Genomic DNA, 21058 nt, shown 5'->3' with positions numbered 1-21058 from the left:
GGTGCTTATTGACTAATGCTGTGCCACAGAGTTACTGCTGTAACTCAGCCTCAGTGTCTACATCCTGTTTTCGATTTAGCGTGGAAACAGCACGCTAATATCGGATTCTTTTTTTCCTTTTAATGTCTTTTTACATTCGCACCTTTCTTTAGGATATTGTGAATTCAATGAGCTCTTAATGTGCCTGCAATTTAGACAAGTTGGGTTTTCTGTAGCAGCATGAAAGTGTGCCTGTTATTACAGCAGGTGTGCGGGACTAAAGATGGAGTTAAAAACTGGTGGGGGGGGATCTCCGCATTCAACCACATCAAAGGACATTATTTGGGGAGCTCACAGGCAGACATTAACACAAGGCTGAGTGCTACATCGAGCTGGTTTGGCCATTCATCAGCCCTGGCAGCACAATAGGAAATTGAACACAATGCAAATGCAAAAGAGCCAATTCAACAGTGTTTGTCTCTCTCTGCAGTGAGCCATGGACGCTGGATAATGGTAGTGCCAGCGTTGATTCTGCTGCCCAAAGCTAGCAGCACATGAGGGCAGGGAGTAGCCGGGCCGAGCGCTAAGAAAAACAATATGGAACAGATGCGAGATATAAAGTGGGATTCACCCGGAGATGGAGGAAGGATATTGCGCTTGGTGGCTGCTGTTTTTATAGCTAACTTTGTGGTTGTGGTAGCTTTAAGTCTTCTTACTTGTGCATGCTGCAGAGTTAAGTCTGCACCAAGATGGAAAGTGGAGCAAGGAGAAAAGTGTCCACCTTTTGTTCTTGACAGTGCTTTCTAGATCAGTGAAGATGAGGGTAGCGGTTGACAGGGAGAGGAAGGCCTCTTCAGGCTGCAGAGAGCCTCATATTAACTCCAATCAAGACCACAGGGAGCGCTGACTCATGTTTCAAGGCCCGACTCTTCACACTTCAACCACCGATTGCAATTCAGTTCGAGTGCATCCCAGGAAGTTCATTTTATGTGGAAGATTTTCTCTTTATGATTCTTTAAGTGTCTTCCTGTCGTGAAAACAGTTCTTTGGAGATAAACCTTTCTACCTCTAAGTGACTGAACCCTTTCTGCTTCCACAACTGACTGAAGAACAAAACGTTGGGTGGCCTTGAAATTGGGAAATGAGAGCGTAGAAGTTCTCAGATGGTTTGCCATTAACCCTTTTTAAAAAGTCCCCTCTCTCCCCCAACAGCCTTTCAATCTTGGCTTTTCTTCTATTTTTTTCATTACCTCCAAGCTAGGAGAGCATTTACTGAGGAGATTATGGTTGCTGGGCTCAGGCTCTATCGATCTACGAGTCTCAACTCGATATGTGCAATAGAGCAGGTTAGACCGGCAGTGTTTCGCTCCCACCCTTAGTGTCACTCTCATCATACTTCAACCAAGGGCAGCAACAGTGGGTGAGATCCATGCTGCCTGTATGCAGCAGAAGACCTTGGCTGCTGCTTCTATAAATGTTTCATGCACGCACATACAAGATGAGATCAGCCCGTCATCGATCATATGGTAATTATATCCACCTCTTAAAGCGTATTACAGGCTGTTTGTATTACAGCGGCTCTAAGTCTTGTGCTCTGTCAGACTGTACACAGCCTCCCTCTTAGCGCTGCCAGCCATGCAAGAACAAATCACTGCCACTGGGCATTATCTGACATGGCTGATGCATGGAGATGGGATGAAATCACAAAGACAAGTGTGGGTGTAGCTTTGAGCTACGTTCCCTTCTGCAGGAAAGGAAGAAAATAAAGAACATCAGCATGTCTTTTGAACAGTTGTGCAACTTTTATAAAATGCGGCAGGCTGCTAACAACTGTTTGTGCTCAAACTTTGTTTGCTCGCTCTGACACTCAGCACCACATTCCCTTATAAATATATGGAATCAATCAGCAATGCAAGTAATGTGAGTGGTGCAACGGGAGCCAAAGGGGAAATTCATTCAAGTCTTTCATTTCCAACAACAATAAGAATGACAAATGTACCTAGCAACAGAGGAAACCAAACTGGTGCAATGAATCTCCTGTTTAATGCCAGGGTGGAAGAGAAGGAGAGAGATTTCAGACGGAAGGTGAATGAAGCACTTGAGCAGTTGGACTTCCCCTTGACTCTACAGCCATGGTCCAATCAAATGCAAAGCAGGCACTAGTGCACAGGTACTCTTAAAGTGGCCTTGCAGGATTACCAGGTCTATTCTCTTACGAGAAGATGTGTTGGAGATGCGGGGTTGATTGGGTCGTTGGAATCTCCTCACCGATTCTGCAGCGCAAGCCGAGCGCAGCATGCAATAAAGAAGGAGGGATGACTGGAGGCATGGATGGCACGGACCAGGTTTAAAAAGCAGCGGTGTCCCAGTGAGTGGCCACAAAAGAGCAGCTCTGCATGAATCTGCGTCTCCCTCTGTGGGGGGTTTTATCCCCTGTGTCTGTGTGCTCTCGCGCTGCTCCCTGGATACCTTTGTGTGTGCTGCCCTCCACTCCTTCCTATCCAACAAATTCAGTCTTGCCTCTCATCTCGTCCGACCGTTTTTCTCATTTTCCCTTCCCAGGCGGATTTTTCCAGTCTCTCTTTTGTTCCATCGAGCAATCGAGCTCCGATCTTCCTCCGTCTCTCCTCATCCTCTCCCCTGGTTTTCCAGGGTGTAAATAGCAAACATCAAGAGCTGTCAAACCATCAAAGAAGGCTCGCTGCTGCCACCCAGAAATAAACCCGATGTGTCAATGTTTGTATGTATACTCAGTGGGTCACAAAATCCTTAGCTCCACAGGGAGGGGGGCTCATAAAAGTGTAATAAAAGGAAGAAAAATAAGAGGAAGCAGAAATAATACATGTAGGAGAAGGGGGGTGAAAGATAGCTTGAAAGAAAGAATAATTGCTGCCTTGAGCATACTTGTATTTATGCATGTTTTATAGCCAGTTTTACAACATGAACTCTGGCTTCAAGTTAGCATTCTTTAATTTCTGTTTAATATTTCACATCATTTGATTCTCTGCACCTTGAGAAGAGCAGGAGAGTTTAACCAGAATGGTAGAATCATATTAACGAAGTTGCACAAGACGTTAATACCCTCGCTAAAGTAGAGCTGCAGAGTATATGTCATATACAGTTTCAAATTGGATTTAAACACGCAGGGTATTTATGCTGTCTATACTTTGTATCATCACTCTTCCCTCTGCATATCAAGTCACAACGCTGTCGACCAAACCCCCTCCATCGGATGGGAGGTTGTTGTGACATGTGAAATGCTAAACCATTTTACTGTAACGGCTTTAAGTTGTGCAAGCTGGCAGCACGCTGTGGCTATAGCACGCTGTTTGTTGGATGCAGGCAGTGCTTTGGGTGCTTCTGCCAGCGTGAATGTAAGAGTACAAAGTGAGCACATACTCACTCCAACAAAGTCTGTGAGTCAGACTGAAGGAGAGTCAGAAAAACAGAGAGGGAGAGAATTAGCACTCACCTGAATCAATGTCAGGTCTTCCAGATTGAGCCTGAAGAGGTGATTTCTGTAACACAGAGAAGGTGTGTGAGCTGATGGAGCTTCATATAGATGTCATAGTACCACCGCTACAAAGGGATCATGCAGACTTCAGTTGGGGGTGTAACTGCTTCAGAGTATGTCGACACTCTTGAGAAGTATTTCTACAGATTTATCTGCACTTCAAGTACATTGTCAAACTCATAAAGGAGCGCTAAAAAGCCAGAGATAACATCTTTGCTTGTAAAAACCTGGCGCCTACATTACCCACAATACAACTTGACTACTTGAATCAAAGCCTGGCGGAGAAACCTCACTCTGATAAGTGTCTTTCAAATTTGCACGGCACAAATGAAACTGTTTCATCTGCATTTACAACTTTTCTAGAAGCATTAGGTTGTGAGGAACGCCCTCTCAAGAGGAGTTCTCTGCATACTGAGGAACGATGTCTCGGCCATTACCACAATGAGATCACATGAACCCTGAGAACGAGGTCTACAAGCATTAATCATTGGGAGGTTTTCTCTTCCTTCTCTTCTGTAAGGTCCATATTTGGTCGTGTTTGTTCTATGATGATGCAAGATTATTTTCAGTCCAAAGAAAATTGTCTTAAACATTTGTTTAGTGCAATTTCACAGCGAAAACCCTTTTCAGAGATTGACCTGAAAGATTATTGTTGCTTAAAACTTATTCTGCAGGCAGAGACCTTGAAATAGCTTGAACACACACTGATAATGAGTTTCTTTTTCAGATCAGCAATCATCTTTAAAGAGCAAGCATTGTTTTTTTCTTTACGCAGATATCTAATTTCAAAGTTCACATCTTCAACTATGTTCACACACACACACACACACAAACACACACACACACACACACACACACACACACACACACACACACACACACACACGCACTTTCCGTGAGATCTATCAGCCTCCTGAGGAAGTGGCTATCAGCGGCAGCGGCCTCCTGCGTTACAGTATTGATATTTGCATCGATCCCTCTTTCCTTCCATTATCACTCATACTAACGCAGCCCGCAGCCATCCATCCCGCCACAACACCTTCCACTGTTACGCGACAGTCATCTAGTCGGTCTGAGAGTTGAAATAAATCTCATTTGATTTCTTTCAGTGCTCCAAATAGCGTGTGTCTTAGCTGAACAATAAAACAACATTGTGTCTGTTATATATTATTAATTAAAGGTTCACCAGCAGTTTGGATGAGAATCCACTCGGCTCTTCGACCTTTGCTCTTTATCCGTCCGTCCACACACACACACACACACACACACACACACACACACACACACACACACACACACACACACACACACACACACACACACTCTCACTGATTAGCCTTTTCCATCTAAGTTCCCGGTGCATTAGTAAATTCCCTGGACTCGTTGATGCTGTTTGTTTTGCTGCTCACCGTCCTGCTGCTCTGTTATCTCTTGTTCACGTCGTGGTGAGTGTTACTATCTATTGACAACTGAGCCATTAGGAGAAGTGCAGCGTGCACTTCATCGGGACACAGCCTCACACAGCGTCAATAAATACGCCATTCACACACATTAAAGGACACACACGTGCTTTCATTTAGTTATAAATAAGCAAGAACATAGTATAGAAAAACACACTAAATGTAACCCACACACACACACACACACACAAAGACAATGGACTTGACAATGAACAATCACCAAAGCCATTTTTCTCTGTTTTATGGAAATATCTATAGAAACGTAACATTACTCATGCAATGCAGCAACAAAAGGAGAGACAACCAGACAAAGAGACGGGAGGGAAGACAGAGACAAAAGACAAAGAGCAACAAACACGACTCATATGTTACCTGGCACCGACGATCAGTTCGTTCTGGCCGGGGTCGAAGGTCAGCTGTGAGTAATCCACCGTGCCCTCTGCCTTGAACCTGAAGATCCACGGCTCCATCTCTGCCAACGACACCACAGGACACAAAGAGCGTGAGCCAATCAGAGCGGAGAGTTTATGACTGCAGATGACAGCTGTGCTGAATTGTCTGTAACTTTTCTCCAGACAGAGTCGGGTCCTTAGAGGAAAACTTCACGCGAAAAATGATCATTTGTATATCAATTACTCCTCGTGTTAGCTTCTCCTCCACAGTGAAAGACAAGTCTTTCCACTTCCTCCCTTCCTCAGATTGTTCCTACCTTTAGCATTTGGGATGCCAGCACTGGAGCAATCACACTTGTTTTGCATTTTAATGAGTTTACAAGGAGAAGAAATGCATAGAATGTTTGGCCTCTAGTTACAGGGCAGAGAATCTGCATTATTGGCAGGTGTAAACAGTTGTTGCCAAATATCTGTAAAGCATTAACGGACTGAAGAGGTGGGGCTCATTAAAACATGCTGGGCTGCGTGGGGTGTCCGTGTTCAGTCTGCACACAGTCAGTCAATAACATCATGAACTTTCATCACACTTAAAAATAGTTTACTCCCCTACAATTAATGTATATTTGCACTTCCACTGCGGACAGGTTTGGATCATGTTCATTGTGCTGTTGGTGCTTTTACTAAGTAAAACATCTGAACAGGCCTCCCACCAGTGGGGACTAATATCACCCATCATGCATCTCTGTTACAGCCTCATATGTCATAAAGTCTTCTTCACAATACTGGGGGATTTTTAAAGAAAACATTCTGCCTCAGACGGGTAGAGATCAGGAATAAAGAAATGAAGAGGGTAGTGAAAAAACAACATGCTTAGAGCTGTCTTTGGTTGATAAGGTCACTAATTCACTAAATAATTTTCCACGGATCAAGTACTCTCACATTACAATTCTCAGCCTCACCTGAGACCTGATTCAGAAGAGAGTGTGGACAGAATAAAGAAACTCAGCTGGTGACTCAGTGGTTCTTTGATTTCTTTGAACCAGGTTGATGAAACACTTTCATGTAATGTAGACTGAGGATGAACGACGAAGACCAATGACAGTCTGACTTTTTATGGAAATTGACTTTGGTGTGGTGGATACATACACACATAGGGAGGGGGGGGGAGAGAGAGAGAGAGAGAGAGAGAGAGAGAGAGAGAGAGAGAGAGAGAGAGAGAGAGAGAGAGAGAGAGACAGAGAGAGAGAGAGAGACAGAGAGAGAGAGAGAGAGAGAGAGACAAAGAGAGAGAGAGAGAGAGACAGATATAGAGAGAGACAGAGAGAGAGAGAGACAGACAGACAGACAGAGAGACAGACAGACAGACAGACAGAGAGACAGAGAGAGCGACAGGGAGAGACAGACAGAGAGACAGACAGAGAGACAGAGAGAGCGACAGGGAGAGACAGACAGAGAGACAGACAGAGAGACAGAGAGAGCGACGGGGAGAGACAGACAGAGAGACAGAGAGAGACAGAGAGAGAGAGAGAGAGACAGACAGACAGACAGAGAGACAGACAAACAGACAGGGAGACAGAGAGAGCGACAGGGAGAGACAGAGAGAGACAGACAGAGAGACAGAGAGAGCCACGGGGAGAGACAGACAGAGAGACAGAGAGAGCGACAGGGAGAGACAGACAGAGAGACAGACAGAGAGACAGAGAGAGCGACAGGGAGAGACAGACAGACAGACAGACAGACAGACAGACAGACAGACAGAGAGACAGATATAGAGAGAGACACAGAGAGACAGACAGAGACAGAGAGCGTGACAGGGAGAGATAGAGAGATCCCAGACAGACACTGACATCTTATCCTCAACATGCCTTCTCTCATGGCGCCCAGCCCATTAACCCCTGACCAATCGAATCACAGGCCCCTGATGGTTTCCGAGCGATGAGGACGCCTTGTTTCCCGCCTGGTTACCCGATAGGTTTAGTGGAGGGTGGTCAATCTGTCATTACGGTGACGTGTTTACCCCGTCGCTCCTCACATGCTCAATCAGCAGCCATAATAACTTCTCCTACGACAGAAGCTTCACTTTCAGAAGAGCAACGACGCAAAACCTCTGAGCCTTACAAGGAAGGTAACAGAACTTAAGTATGAATTAGCCTTACTAACAGGTCCAAATGATGGTCATTAATACCTTTCTGTCTTACCGTTGATCATTTTCTGATCTTAGTTTGGCTTTTGAAGTCTGAGAATAGATGCTCTGATATTTAAATGAACAATTTTCTCATGTATTCTCCTCCGTGAACGTCTTTCCACGTCTTGCTCTAATTTGTCTCATTCCCAGCCGGATACTTCTTTAGCAAAGGCATTGTGATTGTTTTGGAAATGTCTTTCAAAATTACTATTTTTTAGTTGATTAGTCGACTAATCGGTCGTATTGTTCTTAGTCGACTAAGATTTCTTTAGTCATTATTATTAATAATCACATCTCTACTTACAGATTTACAGTTTATTCACAGCCCGACTTGTTGTTGTTGGTTGCCAATTACTCTCCACAGATCAAGCATAACGTGGCGAGGCAGCATCATTGGCTGTGAATAAATTCTCTATTTCCTCTGAGACTTTTCTTTTTTGGATGTGGACTCCATAACCAGCCTTACGAGGGAGACTGGAGACGAGCCACCTCTGATAAGGTTTGGCAGAGTTTAGATGGGCGCCGGCCGTAGACGTGCTTTTAGTTGACTGAAATGTTAAAACATTTATTTTTATTCGATGTACAGGCTGCTCAATTCCACTATTGGAGATTGTAAGAATCACTGTCCTACCTTTTAAAAGTCATCCCCACATATGGGACATTTTCTGTAGATAACTATAAATCACTATTTCTGAGTTGAGGTGCCAGAACTCCTGCAGAGTTTCTAGAAGTGGACGCCACAGTGATTTAAAATCATTCATCACGACATTTGTGGGCTGTTTCCAGACTAATCATTTCAAAGGGACTTTTTTAATTTACCAGGGAGCTTTCCATCAGGGCCGGAACAGAGGGAGAGGACAGCTTGAATATCCTCCCTGCAACACATTATATGCTTCTGCAGGCACACCTGTCAGACTGCGTTTCAAATGAAAGCACGCTCTCCCTTGACTCCATCAAAAGCAACTACTTTTGGGTTTCGGTGCCAAACGTGGGATTTCTTGGTGTTTCAAAACGAAGACAAAACAGAAGAAGGAAAGTGGGAGCTTCACGTAGTGGGACAAAGTCTCCAAACAAAACAACATCATCTGTACGCCACTGTAAGCAAAGACGTGCTCCCTTGTTCCCTTTCAAGTCTCTGGTTACAACAGGAAAAAGCATCTCACGTCTGACTCCAGGTTTCACAGCGCTAATACATTTTCATTAGCAGCGCTGAAATCACGGACAACTTCACCCCAAAGGTTTCATTTGGTTAATGGCTGCTGCTCTGCTTGTTCTACAGGGAGACACAAAGTTTTGGATGTGCCAATCTTTTGGCTCCACTGGGCTTGTTTTTCACGCCATCGAGAGGATCTCTGGAATACAAATGTAGCAGTGACACCCCCCGGGGGAAGATGCCGCTTGACGATCCCAGCTTCTCCCCATAAATCTCCCTGACTCGCCAGGGGAGGCTCGCTAACGGGGTGATGGAGTGTGCGAGAGTGTGTGTGTGTGTGTGTGAGAGATAGAAACAGAAAAGAGAGGATATTTGTTGGAGTGTGGAAAAGGGGCAAAAGGTTCTAATTGAACATAACAGCACTGAAAGGATTTATGGTCCTTTGTGACGGGGCCAAGGACCGTTCATAAACATTCATAACCAGCAAGGATGGGCCTTCCCAAGGCTGAGGGACTAAATATACAGAGCGGCACAAAGTCACACTTGTGCCGGTTTAGCAGGTTTACTACAGCGGCACAAGCCTGTGGCACACAACAACAATACAGCAGCAATCCTGGGTTTCAAAGGTGAAGTTATACAATAAATAGTTTTAGGTTTATATAGTTTTATATATACATATATCTCTATTTTTCTATCTACACTTTTTGAAGAGTGTTCTTCTTGTGTTGGATAAGAAGCATGGTAACACCATATTCTGCTATCTTGGAAAAAGATGCTTCACAATAAAAACATTGGACGCAACAACAACAGGAATAAGGAAGAAGGATTACAAGAAAACCACACAGACTTCTAGCTTCCTTAGTAATTACGACAGGAGCAGCGGAGGAAGTGAGGTGACCCAGTATAAAGAGAGAGAAACTCCATGAAGGGGGCAAAGGTCAGGGGTCATGACGGGACACAAAACACAGGACGGAACGTAGTTATTTTAACTCAAACCACAATCTTCTCCTGAACATAAAGAAGTTGTTTTGTTGTGTTTTACAACGTGTTGGTTTTAAGTTTCACTTTCACAACGTAGTAGGTGAAAGTCTGGCCTCACGCATAAGAACGATGACGCCCATTTAATCAGCTGATAACATTAAAAATGGTTGCACACAAACTCAGATCAGACTGATGATATTTAGTTGTCTTTGGTTTGGTGGAAACCAGGGAGGTTTTTATGATCCAATATCAAAATCAACGTTATCCAGTTTAATCCAGTGGAGAAGGAAACAGTAGGACAACCAGCTAATAATGATTCTCTAGATTTCAGGCCTGTTGCATGTTACATGGGTTCCATCAGCTTCACTTAATATGCATGTGCTAATGTAATCACATCACAGCCATCCGTGTACAGCAGCTGCCTGAATCAGGGGATTGTCTGCCGATGAGAAGAAGGCGTAAACACACACACACACACACACACACACACACACACACACACACACACACACACACACACACACACACACACACACACGAGCGTGCGGACTCACGCACTCAGATTGGGGTGAAAATTCAGACAGCAGCCGGGGCTCTGAGCCAGCATGAAACCAATGAACACACACACACACATACACACACACACACACACACACACACACACACACACACACACACACACACACACACACACACACACACACACACACTTACACAAATTCTCGGTCCCATCTTATCCCCTTAACCCCTCCTCCTCAAAATAGAACAGCCCATCACTCACATCCTGTTTGTTATTCCTCGCTCTGACATGGAGCAGTTGACACAAAGACAAAATGACAGAATATGTAAATATTTAGACGCAGCATCAGAGGCCGGTCTTCAGTCTGCAAGTGCTCAAAGTTACAGCTCCACTGCCAGTTCAGCAACAATGGCAACATGTGGAAGCAATTGTGAAACATGAATGGTTTGTCTGTGAGTGGTGTAAATAGAGTGTGGCAGCAGGCGCTCACATAAATGAAGAGCCAATTCACTCTAAATGCAGCCCTGCGGTAATGGGCGGCAGAAGAATGGCGACTATTTGGTCAAGTTAATGCAAGTAAGCGATTTTGCCGAGTGGCCGATAAAAGCAAACACCTGCTCGGTTTGAAAAGATCCAAAGCAAAAGGCAAGGTAAGTTGAGACCTCGTCTGCTCGAACACTTACGTTCCCCTTATGTTATTTCGAGCAAGAAAAACAAGCAGATTTTACAGCCAAAAGTCCTGCAGCTCACCCGGCCGTGGTCGTGTTTGCTGTGGCCGCGAGTGAATCATGCAAAACAAACCACCGTGAAACCACAAATAAAATATTTAAAATATAATGTGTAGTTATGAGTCGTTTGCTTCTCCAGAGACGAGACAACCTTTTAACAAGATGACCAAATCTCCTCAGGCCACTTGAAAATAAAAAGAGATTAGAGAAATGACATGTGGGACTTTTATTGCGGCGGGTAAATGAAAGACATACAAATCCAAAAATATGGACAAGCCCCTCTTCATTTCACTGGCAGCCATTAACATAAAACCTGGTGAGGACATAGCTGACCCCGGACACGAATAGAGCCGGAAGAATGTTTTGGAATTCAAGCTCCAAAGACCTTGGAGGGCTTGTAATTTAAAAGGATTCGCCCCAAATGACCAATTAAAAGATGTCTGATACGAGCCTGTTGCATTCATGAATGCCATGAGGCCATTTGTTTATTTCGCTCCCCGCTCTCTTAACGATGTGCGAGCCGTTCAGGGATGATAAAAGCTGAGCTCAGTCTGTGGCTGTAAAACCAGTTCCTCTCCTCAGAGACGTGGCCCTCAGCGTGTCCTGCAGAAGGCATTGTTTACACAGTTTATAACCTTTAAAAGCTCATACCCAGGGACACTTGTTAAATACAACACTTTATTAATACAGTATGTCTTAGGGGCTTTGAGCGACAATAACACAAAAGCTCGGTCAGAAAGCTGGGAGCTGGGGCGCCAATTACAATTTTGAAAGGCATATTTGAAAGATTTGAGTGTAGGCCTTTACATTTCAGCTGCTACTCACATAAATGATGCATTAAAAGAGAAATGTGCGATTGCTAATGAAAAGGCGCTGCATACAGTCTGTGTGCAGGGGGTGAACATTTCTCACACAAAGACGGCGTCTTCCCAACTGAGAGCTGCTCGCCTGGCGCATACGCTAAACGAGTTAGCTAGCTTCTGTGTTTACTTCCTGGTCATGCATCCCACTGTGGGCAGTAGTGTTTGTCATGGCAGGCATCAGCAGTGCTCAGAGCTTCAGTCGGAATATAAAAACGACCAAAATACATAGAGCTACCTACGGGGCCCCACCCCAATCCTTCACTAAGAACAGGGATAAAGTCTTTCAACACCCCCACAACAATAATTCTATATATTACACATTTACATTGGCCGTCTGCTGAATCTATATCCAGCTCTGTTTTCAGTCGCGAGTGTATATTTTGTATAAACATTTTGAACGTAGCTGCTGAACTAAAGGCTACGGTGTGTTTTCTTTCTGAAACCCTACATTTGTAAAAGCGAGCAGAGAGTGGTCTTTACACTTTATCATCCTGGCACCACAGCAGCACTTCTGTCAGCCAAGTGTTGTGCCAAGTCAGAAAACCACCTTCTAAAGTGGGGTCAAACCCATGTGAGGCACGCCTTTCCACAGCCACAGCCACACGGAGAGAAAGACAAACCTTCGCCGTGGCTTCTCATGACGGGTCTTTGGCTTCTTTATTGTTTACCTGCTTCTTTCTTTGACCAGACAAGCAGAAACTGTTTCAGTGAGCTGAACATCCACAATGGAGGAGCTGCAGACCCGGTGGCTCCAACATAACACTCTTTTATTTCCTTCACCTACCCCAACCTTGAATACAAAAAGACCGGTTTTATAACTCATGCTAGAATAGTTTCATCTTACTGCAGTTGATTAATTCATTTCTTAAGTGCTTAACCTCTGAAATGTCAGCAAATTGAGAAAAACTAGTAATGAATGAGGTGAGAAGAAAGATATGCTTCCACTCTCATGTCTTTTACACTAAATATGTAGCTTCAGGCAGTTTATCCCACCAGTGAAAACTCACTCAGTTGTTAATCCAGCTGAAAATTGATGTATAAAGACGACAATCTGTAGTTTTAATGCATTAATTGGGAGGATTTGGAGTTCCTGGCAGGTGGATTGTGTTATCTTAACAGAGCCAGTCAAACAGTTTCCAGTCTTTAGTCTTAACTAAGATAACCGGCTGCAGGTTGTAGCTTCTTCGAGACCCCCGAGCAAAAACATGTATTTTCATGCACCGGTCAATTTTGAGAGTTTGGGCTGTTTTTCTTCTTAGTGGAAAGAAAACATCCAAAATACACAATCATGTGTTTATTTTACTAACTTTACTGTGTTTGTGTCTGTAGATTTCTCCTAAATTCACCAAAAGTTACCATTACATAATGCTTCATTTGCATTTTTTAAACATACAATTTAAGAAAACTTGTGAAAGTCAATGTGAGTGATCATCTGGGCTCAGTTTCATCCGATTTACCAAAAAGTCAAACTATTTCTTTAACCAACTGCACGTTCAGGCAATACCCGAGATATAGGACTGAAGCCAACTCTCTAAATGTACAGTATGTGTGTGTATGTCCAGAAGGATCAGGTTCTCCTGAGCAGAGTGGGAGTGTTAAGTGCTCCACAGGGGATGTTTAATGTGTTTGTCGTCCTCCCTGCTCGGCTGAAGAGGAGCCATGGCAGCTCTGCACATATTCAACAACCAGGGATTACACTACATTACATGCAGCGCAGTGACACACAGAAGAGAGTGATAATAGGTTTAAAGAGACGTTCCCTGCTTGTGTGTACGTGTGTGTGTGTGTGTACATGTGCGTGTACGTATGTCGGCAAATTCTGTTATGACTCATAACTTTTTCTTTTTTGTGTTTATTGCAAAGAAAGCAAGGGCTGTAATTTGGCAGCGTCTGAAAAAGCTTTGTGGCTACTGTACGAATGCGAACAATGAGATGTGTTTGAACTGCACACAGACTATCATCAGGCCATGAAAGCATAGTTATTAAAAAACTGAGCATAAATATAGCTGCGAAGGCAAAGATAAATGGACATTCATGAGAACGCAGGGGTTCACAGCAGAGCAGCTGTGAACCCCTGCGTCCCTAATACGTCCATTACCGAGCGGCAAAGGTGCTGATTCTCTGAGAATAAATAAGATTGGGATGTAAGTAAGCAAAGCGTGTTAATCGTGTTGAAGGGAAACTTTCTGTGCTTTCTGTCCACACATGCAACAAAAACAACCGTCTGTACACGGGAAGTCTGCAGAGCTGCAGAGCTTTAAAACCAGGGCAACAAAGCTGAAGTGTAAGTCAACAGGAGTCTGAGCTCAGAAACTTTGGGTGAACTTTTTAGGTCCAACAGCAACAACAAGCCTATGAAATGTACATACACACTGGGGCATCGGTGCAGCTTTATTATATGAACAATAATTCAACCTTTTAACAGTTTGAATGCAGATGTGTGGGAGTTAAACGCCTCTAACCCAAAAATAAGTTTTTGTAATTTGGGTAAACTGACTTTTTAGCTTTTACCGTCCAAAATATACTGTAATATAATTTGTCTCCAATGAGTCTCTGATCTACTGTCCTGCAGCAGCAGCATCACAGCTGATGTTCAGACCCACAGACAGTGAAGCCACCTCTCACTCCTCTGTACAGTCGGCTTTGTGTAACTCAACCATGTCTGATTAGGAACTGAAATGTCGACCCTTTTTATTAATGCTCCCATATTTCAAGCGAAGCATTAGTCCACCGGAGCTTAATGGGCCATTCTGGTACATTAGAGAACACAAATGCGTTGACCAGAGCTGACCCACTGGCTGCCGTGTGATCCGCCTCGTGCAGAAAGCACACGGCAGGAACGTATTACGTTAGCCGGGCAGTTAGTCATCATCATTGCACTCAATTGCCGCAGAGGGAAGAGTGCCACCTCAGCTAACAATGAAGTGACGCAGACAGCGAAGAAAGACGAAGAGAGAAAGGGTCGTAGAGGAGGCGTCCTCGTGTCCGTGCTGAGCCGTGTTACTGAATCTGTGCATGCACGTGGATCCGTGGACACTCGGTGACCTTGGTCTCCTCTTGGATTATCTGACTGGGACTCGGCTGCACTGTAAACAGCTCCATGACATTGTGCTGCGTCGCACAGACAGAAGTGCATTGATCGCTATTGATGCTTTCTTTTGACTAAGTTTCACATTATTTCATTACAGTTGAGTTGTTCAACAGCGTTGTAAGATAAAAGGGTAAGGACGGTGAAATCTGATGCAGAATGTCCTCGATGTAAAAAGTGCAGCGCTGTGTAGTAAAGCACACGAGGACGGTTGTGTCTGCTTCATCTCTCCAGGGAGGGAACAAAGACGTATCAGCTGTAGTTAAATACAGTCTCCGTCTGGCTGTCCAGCTTATTAAAAGAAGAATTGTGTAAGAGGGGTATTGAATATAAACTTGATGACGCAACGTGACACAATAATCATTTTATCTCAATTATCTTGTTTTCATAATAGCAGCCATGATTTACAGCTCAGCCTCCAAACTCTTTAAATACACAGTGTCGCTCTGTTTTAAATTATTTATCAAGAAATCCTAAAGCTTGACATGCAGTGCCTAGTTACGGTTGCTAAGCTGTGATTGGACAATCACTGTTCAATGTAGACGTTTATTTAGAGTTAGTTAGTCAACGAGGACATTAATGTCTCTTTCTTTCTGAGGGACACTTGTTTGATTCTTTTTGTAACAAAGATAATCTGGAGTAACACACACTATGCCCAATAACAACGTCAAGGTAGTCCAAGAGTGTGTTTGTCTCCTAGCAACAGTGAAATGTCCTGATGAAACTGGACTACAGGAAGGAAAGAAGACGACACTGCAGGAGACAATGTGACGAAGGTCAGAGTGAAGGGAGGGAGAATATACAGTAATAAGATGCAGAATGTGTGTGTGTGTGTGTGTGTGTGTGTGTGTGTGTGTGTGTGTGTGTGTGTGTGTGTGTGTTTACCTGAGTGTGGGATGAGCGGGTGCTCTGTTTTGTGACAGGGGGATTCAGGCAGCAGCACCGGCCCTCTCCTACTGGCCACGCCTCCGGGACGCATGACCAGCATGCACTGCAACAGGAGCAGTGCATGCTGGGTAACAGGTCGTCCCATGGGGGACTGGGCTTCGCTCACTTCTCCTCAGGCCTCAGGGGCCAAGAGCATTGGAGAGACACACCTGAACGCACAGAAAGAGACACATTGGGGTTAAAGAGGAGACGACACTGGTGAGCCGGGGAAACAGGAGTTTTCTTTCCACTTGATGTTTTTGCCTGTAGTGTCTCAGCTCAAACAAAGACTTATTTCACACTAGTTTGAATCAAAGCAGTGAAACGCTTGATAGAGTGCAGCACCTCCAGATGAAAAGCAGCAAAAATATATCCGTACAAAAGGGACAGAGGGAGAGAGGTGCAAAGAAGAGAGTGTGACAGATTGAGGTAAAAAAGAAAGTGTTCTCACACCTCTCACCTCTCACACCCGCTGCATAAATCAGACATGGCTCCGCATTACACCTAATCTGTGTGTGTGTGTGTGTCCTCTGATACGTGAAAGCATGTGACCTTTGTGCGTGTCTTTGTTTCCCTGCAGAGGAGCTTTGTTGTTTGTATGTAATAATGAAAGGCAGTGTGTGCATGCATGTGTGTTTATTCATTATTAAGAGTCTATTTGTGTGAATGTGTGATGTATGTGTGGAGCTGCATTGCACAGCACTCCTTGTGGGTCAATTTAATCACATAGCTGCTGTAAATCTAATGCGTCTCTTCACAACTAAGCTTTCAAATTGCCGGGTGTGATTATTATTTGATGCTTCCTGCAGATTCATGCTTCCCAGAAAAGTCGTTCTCTGCAAGAACAACAAAGCAGTTTTCACAACTCAATTGTTCAAGATTTCTTTTCTATGTGGGGGTGAATTGATGAGCAGTCTACACCATCTACATCATTACTTTTTAATCATTTATGTGATGTTATTACCAAGAATGATTCATGCTGTGCGCAACAGAAGAATAAGCCTCCCTGACTGTCGAGCACATTTTGAGCAGCGTGTGTGGTGGAGTGAATAAAGATAGTGAGGATCTCAGCTGTAAAGTGTTAGTAATGGCAAGCAGTTGCTTTGCTTAAGTTTAAATGTATGATGCAGCTGAGACTGTGGAGCATTCTTATTATTTTATTACATGTGAAATTGGCTTTTCATCTGTTGTTCAGTCAGTGGAGAAAAAATGGTGCTTTGTCGAGCAAGAAGAACAATCCTTCCTCCACGACAAAGCAAAAGGTATTAATACCATGTTTGTTGTGCGAGCAAAATATGGAAAAGTCTGCAAGCTCCAAAACTATGTTTCATTTTCATTAACATCGTGAGATAAGTCATTTGTGCTGCATTCAAGTGGTGTCGGAATAACAGGAAAAATGAGACTTGGAAAATCCACATGAACCTGGAAAAAGATCAACGTGTTGTTTAAACGCTCGGAGCAATAAAACACAAATACTTCTGTGTAGCGTCGCTGCAGGTGTTCCTGAGATATCGTGTTCACAAGAATGGGGCTGACGGACAACTCGGCCGCAGCACGCAGGCATTAAAATGCCGCTTTGTAGAGCAAACAATCCTCCGCGACAGTTGATTCAGTGTGAATGGTGGGTTGCAAATAAGCAAAATATAGAAGAATCTGCACGCTAAAGCAAAAAGACAAAAGTGAAGTGAGCTGAGAAACAAAGAAAGAGAAACTAAAGATGGAAAGACTCCTGCAGACAAACCTCTCTCTGAAGTCTGAATCCCCCTTAGTGGTGGAAAGCTCTGAGTGGCTGTGGGGTTGAACACAAGGCACCTCTCTACTCCTGCTCTCACATGAAAACCTTAATGCTGGTTTTATTTCATTTTCTCCTTGAATGGAAAGTTTACTTTGCCCTCAGTGTGCATGCATAGGCTGTGTAACCTTGGGGCCGATGTGGAATTCATTCAGTCCAGTGTATAAATGCACAGGCAGAGGGGATGTATGGTGAGTAACGTAAAACACCTGTCATCGCGGCAGGGGAAGCGAGTGACAACCAGTGCCAGTTGCCCCTCTCTGTTCTTCTTCCCTTTCGACTTGACGGTTCACACGTCAGCGTCGGAGCTCTTTTGCAGCTTTGCTTTAGTCAACGTGTTGTTTTACATGTCACTTCTCTTTGTCTGCTAGTTTCCCTGACAGTCTTTGAGTCAGTCATCTCCCCGAGGACGTCTCTCGCTGGGAAATCGTCATTTTTAATTCACTCTTATAAACTTTTACGTCTGCATTCACTTGCAAAATATTTCATATCCTGCTGCGTACAGAGGAGAATTTCACGTCTGAGATTATTGACGTGTGGGGGCACAAAAAGCTGTGGTGGTATTCTATGTCTGTCCCCAACTCAAACACGCACACACACACCATCTCATACATGTACAAACTATTATGTAACCTTTTCATAAGCTTTCTCCTTGTTTTACTCATTCACAGTGTTTTAAAACCCAGTTGTAGTTTAATATTAAAGATGCCCTGTGGACATTTCAAATAGAAAAGCTCCACCAAAGCACATTGTTTGTATCCTTGAGGTCAAACAAATGTATTTATAATATTTCCTTCAGTGTGATAAAGCTTGCAAAGCACTTCTATTTTAGATTCTTCTTCCTCGGCTTTGTTGAGACGTTACCTGCACCGACTGCTGATGGCTGGAACATCGTGCAAACGGCGAGGAGAATGTGTTGCAGGGTGCTCTCGTGTGTGATGCAAAGTGTGGACCCAATCATAATGAGATTACTTCACAGCTACTACAGGTAAAAACCTCAGCAGGGTACCTTTAATGTCCCTCTTTAAATAAAGATAGCATAATTAATGAAGGATCTAATGATGAGTTAGGTGAATATTTTTCAAATGTAAGTAAAACCTTGCAGTTCTTTCCTCCCTTTGTACATCTGGATTTAATGAATCTCAAAATATTTCCATCTCTGTATGTGCATGAACTACTGAAATCCTGGCAATACATGGTGGAAACAATTACTCTAAAATCTAAGATACTGTAGATAAGCTATAAATTAAAAAATAAATAACGCAATGGCACTTTTTATGACCTACAGATAACCTGATTTATGCCCACACATGCATTTGCATCATGCATTTTAAGTACCAGAGCACAGACAGAGAGCCGTGACTTGATTTAAAGCTGTTGTTCTCTCCTCTGAAGGATCTCTGGTGGATCCTGTTTTCTCTTTAACTCACCACAAGCCACCGACTGCTCCACTGGGAGAAAACTGGAAAAGCTTTCTGAGCTGTTCGGTGGACTAAACTCTAAATCATCTCCGGGGCATCACCACAAGCCTCCCCCTCCCCCACCACAGACACACACAAACACCCGTACTGTCCCACATACACACTGACATCACCCTGGGAGCAGGTGATGGATAAACCGGTGCATTCAGCAGGAGAGCCCTACACACACACACACACACACACACACACACACACACACACACACACACACACACACACACACACACACACACACACACACACACACACACACACACACACACAATGAAACATGGCGTAAACGATGTTGTCAAATGAAATGCATTTACAGAACAATACAGTACTCCTGACAGGACAGTGTGAATCTCTGATGTTCTTTTTCAAATGTGGAGAAGGGACAACGTGAGCTTCAACACACGTCTGTCACCAACATGCTTCACAAACCTCTTTTCTTTGGACTATCTTTACTTCATCAGGTGAAGTCTGAGGAGGTTTCTGCTCCATTGAAATACTTCTGATCAATTAGTCATGTGACTTTACAACATAAATATACATTACCATGAATACAAGACAGACTAAGCATTACATTACAAGCATATCTAGAAAAAAGATGTCCGCCAGGTGTGTCTGAAAGCAATGTTTGAATACAAACCACAATATCCCCAAACTATAGCATCTTAGACGCGTTGTTCATTCTCACGTCTCACGCAACAGAGACGCTCTCGTTTGAATCTGTGCAGCTGCTCTGCACGGCTCTCACGTCTTACAGGCATAACTGAAGTGTTTACTTACAAATGTATTTCTTCTACAATACGTGCGTTACCGCGAGGTTGATGCCCAATAGAAAGGCACAGAATAAATACATTTATATACATTTATCTGTTCAGAGACACAGACTCTACCTTCCTCCCCAGCAGTGGCACTTCTTGTGTATTGAGGATCTGCAGTGTTAATTAATAGGAAAACTACATTTACTAGCAGAAGACAACTTCACTGTAACCTTTCCCTCTGCTCTGATCGCCTCGTCTCTCTCCACTACACACACTACGCACTGCCTCGTCAGTGTTGATGGACAGATAGATCAGAATACGATGCCACGTATCAAAGCAAAGCTGCACATAAGGTTTGACTGCTCCTTTGCTATACTGTCGTCACTTAGCTGTTGAATCTGGACAGAATCACTTCCTGATCCCGAGTCCAAACTGAAGCAGCTGTTGAGTCATTGTGTCCCTACCGAGGAGGCAGCAGTCGATGACGGTATAAAACGGTCAATAAAATATTTTTGAAACAGTGTGAATCAATGCAATCACAAGAGGTCCTTGGAGCATACAGTCATAACTGAGCACACAACATATCAGGCTGATGGGTTCAGTAGTGTGAGAGATCAGCTGCAGACACACACACACACACACACAGACACACAGACACACACACACACACACACACACACACAGACACACACACACAGACACACAGACACGCGCACACACACACACACACACACACAGACACACACACACACACACACACACACACACACGATCCTCCAGGCTTACGTCTGCCAGGGAGATAATTAACAGGTACAACACTGATGATCGATCGAACGCTCAGACATGTTCAACGTGCTCAATGTGAGACACTACGGCCATAAAACGTGTCAGGAGTCAAAAAAGGAAAGGATAACATGCATCTGTATGAAATGTTTGAACACAAACAAATTGTTATATTATAAAATATTACAATTGTTATTATTATTCTTGTTTTATGCCAAATCTAATAATTTGGTGGTGCACTCGAATCCTTCAATAGATGTTTGCTGCAAAGTTAGAAAATGGCACATTCAGCTCCGTACACACAAACACACACACACACACACACACACACACACACACACACACACACACACACACACACACACACACACCTGCATCGTGGAAGTTGATGTGGCAGCTAACTAATCAATTGAAGTCTTCCTGTGGTAACGAGTGCAGAGGATCATATTAACACCACTATTGA

General features: G+C 43.8%; 1 protein-coding gene across 3 annotated transcripts in view; it reads right to left on the bottom strand.

The window, feature by feature from the left end:
• Positions 1 to 21058, bottom strand: part of sema5a (sema domain, seven thrombospondin repeats (type 1 and type 1-like), transmembrane domain (TM) and short cytoplasmic domain, (semaphorin) 5A) — a 115342-nt gene that overhangs the window by 69202 nt on the left and 25082 nt on the right. For 2 of the 3 annotated variants that reach the window (XR_003834222.1, XR_003834223.1), the window contains exons 1-3: positions 15749 to 15896; positions 5326 to 5425; positions 3452 to 3497 (exon numbers count right to left, since the gene is read on the bottom strand). Coding sequence is in view for 1 of the 3 variants with exons in the window: in XM_029457956.1 (XP_029313816.1) it covers positions 3452 to 3497; positions 5326 to 5425; positions 15749 to 15896 (294 nt within the window). In the remaining 2 variants the exon portion in view is untranslated. Of the gene's footprint in view, positions 1 to 3451; positions 3498 to 5325; positions 5426 to 15748; positions 15961 to 21058 lie in introns of those variants that run through there. The other variant, XM_029457956.1, reaches the window with a different exon arrangement.

Source organism: Cottoperca gobio, chromosome 20, assembly GCF_900634415.1.
Source record: "Cottoperca gobio chromosome 20, fCotGob3.1, whole genome shotgun sequence".
In the NCBI taxonomy this organism is placed as follows: domain Eukaryota; kingdom Metazoa; phylum Chordata; class Actinopteri; order Perciformes; family Bovichtidae; genus Cottoperca; species Cottoperca gobio.
The sequence above is the reverse complement of the archived record's forward strand: the minus strand, read 5'-3'. Positions and strand labels throughout refer to the sequence as shown.